The sequence below is a fragment of the Sinocyclocheilus rhinocerous genome, unplaced genomic scaffold, assembly GCF_001515625.1.
Source record: "Sinocyclocheilus rhinocerous isolate Xijiao unplaced genomic scaffold, SAMN03320098_v1.1 scaffold234, whole genome shotgun sequence".
Taxonomy (NCBI): Eukaryota; Metazoa; Chordata; class Actinopteri; order Cypriniformes; family Cyprinidae; genus Sinocyclocheilus; species Sinocyclocheilus rhinocerous.
The window spans coordinates 604,587-612,352 of NW_015644337.1; the positions used below are offsets into that span (position 1 = coordinate 604,587).

At 35.7% G+C, this 7,766-nt stretch overlaps 1 protein-coding gene across 1 annotated transcript; it reads left to right on the top strand.

Moving 5' to 3' along the window:
- Positions 1-1,308: 1,308 nt before the first annotated feature.
- On the top strand, positions 1,309-3,012 carry LOC107758104 (relaxin-3-like). The gene is made up of 2 exons (XM_016575758.1): positions 1,309-1,621; positions 2,723-3,012. Exons 1-2 carry the CDS (start codon positions 1,462-1,464, stop codon positions 3,010-3,012), a joined length of 450 nt encoding a protein of 149 aa, XP_016431244.1. The 5' UTR covers positions 1,309-1,461.
- Positions 3,013-7,766: the final 4,754 nt, after the last annotated feature.

Consider the following 7,766-nt stretch of genomic DNA (forward strand, 5'->3'; position numbering starts at 1 on the left):
CAATGAACTATGTTATCACACTTTGAAAATGCCATGCTCGCTACATCGCTTTGTCTCTTAACCTCTACACCTCACAGTCATCACTCGGTCTGGAAAAAATGGTCAAAATAAATGATGCATTGAAGTGCAAAGAAGGTAAAACAAGCATTCGGGTGAACTCCGGACACAGTTTTGGGGGAGCTGTGCTCTTGCTTTCATAAGTGATTAGCCTTACAATTTTCGCCTGGTGGACAAACATAGAAATATAACAATATAACTATATATATATCATAGTTACATGATACTATATACTACATCAACTATACATTTTAACTTTAATTATTAATGTAACTATTCTTAATTAAGAAAAATAATAAATCAATGTAATTCAAAGAATAGAGCATGATAGCAACACCAAGGTCATGGGTTCGATTCCCAGGTAATGTATAATGCCGATAAAATGTGTATCTTGAAGACAATATAAGTTGCTTTGGATAAAATCATTATAGATTAAATATAAATAAACAAATACATAAACAAATAAAACTTTCATATATGGCAAAATACATTTCTAAAAATAAACACACTATACTCACAGGTCAAAACCTGAACAAAACATGCCTTAAAATATGTATCATAAAAATACATCCCCTACACATTTTAACTTTAACTTTAATTATGAATTTAATAATTTTTAATTTAAAAAAAATTAAATAAAAAATAAAAATAATAAACATGTAGCTCAAACAGGAGGGCATGGTGCTAGCAACATCAAGGTCATGGGTTCGATTCCCAAGAAATATAATTCTGATAAAATGTGTATCTTGAATGCAATGTTAGTCTCTTTGGACTAAAGCATTATATACAAAATGTAAATAAAACTTTAATTATTAATTTAATTAAGGAAAATAATAAAGCATTCCACTATCTCAAACAGTACAACTAATGGTCATAGGTTCGATTCCCAAGAAATGTGAAACACTAATAAAATGTGTATTTTGAATGCAAAGCAGGTCGCTTTTGACAAAAGCATCAGCCAAATGCATACAAATGCAAATAAAAAGATTAACTGCAATGAATTTAATAGAAAAAAACAGACAGACATCTTAATTCAATCACTGTATGTAAAGAGAAATCACTGTTGTTCATGCTGCAATATCCTGACATGAGTCGTATGGCAAATATGATTCATCAATTTAAATGAAGAAAGAGTGTTTCGTGTCACAGAATGCCCTTATGATTACACATTCACCTTTCCTGCTCATGCTTTTGTTACTGGAAAGGTCTTTGCCACTATCTTACAGGGTTATCTGTGACTCCTGCTTGAGCATGTGTTCCCCTCACCTCTTTATAAGCAGAAACAGGGGCCTGGGGAAAAAATCACAGAACTTCGCCATCAAACAGGCACCTGGTTCCAAACCAGCAGGAAATCAGCTTCTGAACATCAACCGCTGCTGTCAGTGAAGATCTGCTCTCAGCAGGATGTGGAAAACCACAGCGCTTGCAGTGTGTCTGCTGCTGGCTGGAGTACAGGCACTGGACGGCCCCTCGTACGGAGTCAAATTATGCGGCCGGGAGTTCATCCGCGCTGTCATTTTCACCTGCGGAGGCTCTCGATGGAAGCGCTCCTTGACAAACACAGGTTAGCTTTACAGACCTTGCAGAGCAGGTTTTGTAGAGAAGCATGTATAAGATTACTAATACACTACAAATTATTTTGGATATACCTATTTAATCTCTATTTTTACTATGTTGAGCAATAGTAGATTTCATATTAAAAATAGAGAATACATTTTAATACAGAAAAAAAATGCTGGATTTAAACATTTTTGCAACCCAGAACTTTAAAATACATAATTCTAGGTTGTAACAATATTACAAACATTTGGATATGCCTATTTAATCTCTATTTTTACTATGTTTTAAACTAGTAGATTTTACATTCAAAATTATGGACTAAAATTATGAACATTCAAAAGTCTGGGCTCAGTTCAATTTTTTTCTCTCTTTTTTTTTTTTTTGAAAGAAAAATTAATACTTTTATTCAATAAAGACACGCTGAATTGATCAAAAGTGACATTAAACACATTCATAATGTTACAAATAAATGCTGTCCTTTGGACCTTTCTATTCATCAAAGAATCCTGAAAATATTAAGCAGCACAACCGTTTTCAACATTGACAATAATAAGAAATGTTTCTTAGCAGCAAATCAGCATATTAGATTTCTGAAAGGTCATGTGACTGGAGTAATGATTCTGAAAATTCTGCTTTGCATAACAAGCATTTTAAAAGACATTACAATAGAACAGTTATTTTAAACTGTAATCATTTTTCACACTATTATTGTGTTTACTGTATTTTGAATGAATAAATGCAGCCTTGGTGAGCATAAAAAGACTTCAAAACACACACACACACACACACACACACACACACAAATCTTATCAACTCCAGTGGTGTATGATCGAAAAATGTTAAAAACTAGTCAAAACTCTCATATATTTAAGATTCTTCAAAGTGTATTGTAATTTACTCTTTAAGAGTTGTACATAAAACATTATTGGAGTACGTTCCACAAGAAAATAAGTCTTTCGATTTCAAAATTCCATGTTTAATTCAATGTGTAACTTGCTATTTCTTTAATGAATTGTTAAAACTGACAACTTTTGAGTGAAAAGAGTTTCTTCACCAGAAATCATAGTGATGTATGTATAGTTTTACAACATCTCTTATTTCACAGATGAAATACTGGACTTATTCAGCTCGTATGACAGTAATGCTCCAGACAGCGCAGTGCTGTACGGTGCTGCACCGTCCTCCCAGCATGCCCCTGACTCAAATCTTCCGTCACTGGCACAAGGGGAACAGGAAGGTGGCGTGTTCAGCAGGCCAGTGCGCTCTCTCATTTCACAGGAGGTGCTTGAAGCGTTGCGTACCGTGGACAGAAAAGGACGTGATGTAGTGGTGGGACTGTCCAACGCTTGCTGCAAGTGGGGCTGCAGCAAAGGAGAAATCAGCTCCCTTTGCTGAGACTAACCTTCTCTATAGCATGAGTGAATAAAAAAAAGTGTGTGTGTGTGTGTGCTTCTCCATCCTGTCTTGTTTAATTGTTCTATCTCATATTGTGTTTGAGACTTGTAATTGGTTTGCATTGAACTCCCATGCATTTTGCAGTTAATTTAACTAAAGATTTTATACTGTTTGATGTTGTGAAGTAATAAGTTACTTTTTGCAATCAATTCAGTGGGTTCGCTTTTTAATCTTTATCTAGAGTATATTTCATTCTTGAATAAAGATGATTATTTGCATTAATCGCTAATGAATCAGTTTGTGCTCATTTGCATATTTAACCATAACAATTTATGAAAACGTTTAATAAAATAGCTTCATATGTAGTTTGCATATGACCTGAAATGTCCCCTACAAGAACTGGACATTCATGTCTTCTACTTAGAAATTAGGTCTTTATAGCCTTCTACAGTATAAAAATGCCATATATCTTTAAACGCTGCAGAACAGGACATCACGTGTAAGAACTGGACATTGGTTTTCTCTACTTATTAGAAATGGGGTCTTTATAGTCCTCTAAAGTGAAATAATGTTTCATATCTTGAAAACGCTGCAGTAAAAAGTTTTTATGTGAGGTACGTATATACTATGGCATGTCCCCTATATTAAGAACTGACCACTGGTTTTCTCTACTTATTAGAAATGGGGTCTTTATAGTCCTCTAAAGTGAAATAATGTCCCATATCTCAAAAACATTGTAGTAAAATTGGTTCCTATGAGGTGTGCATATCGTGTGGACCGTCCCGTATAAGAACTAACCTTTGGTTTTCTCTACTTATTGGAAATGGGGTCTTTCTAGCCTCCGAAAATTTAATAATGTTCCATGTCTTGAAAACGCTGCAGTAAAATGGTTTCATATGAGGTGAGCATATCATATGGGCCGTCCCCTATAAGAACTGACCATTGGTTTTCTCTACTTATTAGAAATGGGGTCTTTATAGCCCTCTAAAGTGAAACAATGTCCCATATCTCAGAAACGCTGCAGTAAAAAGTTTTTATATGAGGTACGTATATACTATGGTATGTCTCCTATAAGAACTGACCATTGTTTTTTTTTTACTTATGAGAAATGGGGTCTTTACAGCCAGGGGCGCATTAATGCACGGGCTTCAAGGGGCTGAAGCCCAGGGGCCTACACTGGAAAGGGGGCCCACTGGCTTCAGGGAAATTATATTTTTTGAATAATTATTTATATGGGAGTTTGCAGCAGTGACAACAGCGTTCTGTAAACAAACTCGCACAGGGGCCTACACTGGAAAGGGGGCCCACTGGCTTCAGGGAAATTATATTTTTTGAATAATTATTTATATGGGAGTTTGCAGCAGTGACAACAGCGTTCTGTAAACAAACTCGCACAGTCATTTTCAGCAACGGCCTGGTTGTAGTAGCCTATATAGTGAATGGTTCAGTTTAGGTTCCCCCCACACAGTTTGTATGGTTGGTGTGTTCCACGTGTTCTATCGATATACTGTAAGCGGAATGTACAATGCATTCGCTCGTAAATAACCGCAGCACGAGAGTATCTTTATGTCAACACGCAGATTAACAGAAACACAACACTGCTGTGTGAAAGGAACTGGACCGGACAACGTTCTGTAACGTCATAAAGTGAGAGTTTAGTAACTTGCTTGGATGTAATCTGTGTGTCATCTGTGTTCCATAAATAGTGCTACTTCAAAGTCTCAATTTTAAATCTGGGCATGGAAAAATAGGAATTGTCCTATTGCTTAAATGTGATCATTAAACTTTATACGGCTGTGATTTAACTAATTAAACGTGAGCACCTCATGTCACACATACTGGTAAAAAATGTATAGCCTGAATGCACTGTAAGTCGCTTTGGATAAAAGCGTCTGCTAAATGCAAAAATAAATAAATGTTTCAAAATAAAAACGCAGTTAGCAATCACCAAATAACCCACATTTATGCCAACATGCCGTGTTGTTTTGATCTACTGATGATGAATAATTAATATTTTGTGTGATTTATGAATGAATGAATGAATGAATGAATGATGCATTTATATAGCGCTTTATTGTGTATTTTTGTACACCCAAAGCGCTTTACAATCATGTGGGGGGGTCTCTCCTCAAACCACCACCAGTGTATGGTGGATTTATGGTGTTTAAATCATACCTGTAAACTCACATTTCAGCCAGGAAAGTTTTGATGGCATTTTCCTTTCATATTACCTCCATATAATGCCCGTAATAGCGTAGGGTTTACTTAATTTAACGGCTATATAATTCTGCTGTTCCACAAGCGCCACCTTGTGGCAAAGAGTGAATTTGCATATTCGCTTACATTCACATTTTATGCAGAACAGTGTTGTGAATGGCATATTAACAATATTAACTGTTAATATTAACAATATTAACAATATTAATAATGGCATATTAACATACACTGAACAAAATTATAAACGCAACACTTTTGTTTTTGCCCCAGTTTTCAGCCCTCTAAAGTGTAATAATATCCCATATCTCTAAAACGTTGCAGTAAAATTATTTCATATGAGGTGTGCATATAATATGGGACATCCCCTTAAAGAACTTGCCATTTTTTACATTTTTCTACTTATTAGAAATTAGGTAGGCTATTTATATATGAGGTATGTACATAGTATGGGACGTCCCATAAAAGAAATGACCTTTTGTAATACTCTGGAATGAAATAAAGGCATATTTTCACATAACCTATTTATTTATTTATTTATTATTTGTTTGTTCGTTTTTTTTATGGGAATACTTTATTTATTATTGGCGTTCACTTTCTGAGCAGAGGTTAAACCACATTATATAAAAAGGCATTCAAGAGTAACTGTCACTGTACTGCAGTAGGACAAATAAAAACGCAATTCAGGTATTTAAGAGAGTATATACGTAATTTTGTCAATTTGTCCTGCTGTAAACTCATATCCACAAAACAATGATTTGAAAGATAAACCTACAGAAAGGAAAAAAACTGAAAACCATTACTCAAATAAACACACACCTGTCAAAGACTCAAAATATCAAAGTTGTATAAATACAACGTATAATAAAGCAGAAGTAAAAAAAAAAAAAAAAGGAAACATGACATCTTATGTTATCTCTCTATTCTAAGCGTCTACATGAAAGCGATCTGAAAGGGTTAGTTCACCCAAAAATTATAATTAGTCCATAAATTACTCACCCTCAAGTCATTCTAGGTGTATATGACTTTCTTCTTTCAGACGAATCCAGTCGGAGTTATATTAAAAATTGTCTTTGATCTTTCAAGCTGTTTCATGGCACTCAGCGGGTGTTGCAGTGCATCAGTCCAAAAGAAGTTAAATAAAAAGCCCCCATCCATAAAAAAAAAGGGTCTCACATGGCTCCGGGGGGAAAAAAGGCCTTCTGTAGCGAATCGATGCGGTTTTGTAAGAAAAATAACCATATTCAAAACATAATAATCACTTTAATCTAGCTTGCGCTCACTTTTTTATGTTTTTCTACAGGAGGAAAATGCTTATCTTCTGCTCATATTCTGCTGTGCTGTGGCCACGGATTTGCGGGTCTTGTCTTTTTCTTGCAGGACCCTGTATGTTATAGTACTAATTTAGTTTTAATCGTTTAATCACCACAGCTTCTTGTCTTCATTGGCAACACGCACGATTTGTGTCGATTGCAAGTGACGTCGCAGGTAGGCAAGTGCAAGTCTGAGAGTGCAAGTGCAAGTCTGAGAGTGCAAGTCTGAGAGTGCAAGTGCAAGTCTGAGAGTGCAAGTGCAAGTCTGAGAGTGCAAGTGCAAGGCTGCAGCCAGACCCTTTTGGGCTAGACCGTGTTTTTGCTGGCTTGACCACAGTCTGATAATCCATTTTGTACGGTGTGAGTTCAGGTGGCCTGAACCCACAGAAACTAAGGGCTTGATCGCTTGTCTACTTGCATGACGTATTTCCTGTAGTTGTATTTGTTCATGTGAGGGTGAAGACCATAGATATATATAGGCCTATATGTCTATGGCGAAGACCACATGTGTGCATATAGAGCTTTATTTTGATTTCACTGCTTTGCAGTTTAAAATAATCCTCTAAATGTCTGTTCAGTAGCCTCTATAACAGATGACACAATTTAGTAATTATGGTGCTTCTAAAAGCACTTACTTTCTATTGCATGCACTCGCTCTCAAGGGGCCGACCGCACTTGTGGGTATTTGGACAAGCCCTGGCAGTGTTGCCAGATTGGATGGACGATTTCCAGCCCAAAAGCTCACAAAAACCCGCCCAAAACTTTAACTGTCAAAATAATGTGATGAAATATGTAAATCAAGGTTGATAAGGGCCATTTTTAACTCCTTAAAACAAAATAAATAATATAAATATAACGTTAGATAAATTTCCCAGTAACGGATCAAACCGGGGCAAATAGCCTACATTAAAGAGAATTAGGCTACCGAACATGAAGAAAATATGCAAGCAGATACGGTCAAAACGGCAATCAAGAAATTAACCGATACCCTCGAAACAACATGCATCATTTTCAATATCAGCAGTCAGAATAATCCAATTTAAAATGCAAAAAGTGCCCAATATAAGTGATAGGAAAAAGCAACGTAATTAACAGTTATTTCACACTCGTTCATGCACACACCATGACAGTCAAAACTGTGTCATTCATTGATACATACTGAATTATAATCCGACAATTAAAAACAACAACAATAATGCGCTTACCTTCGTGTCGCTCTATAATTTT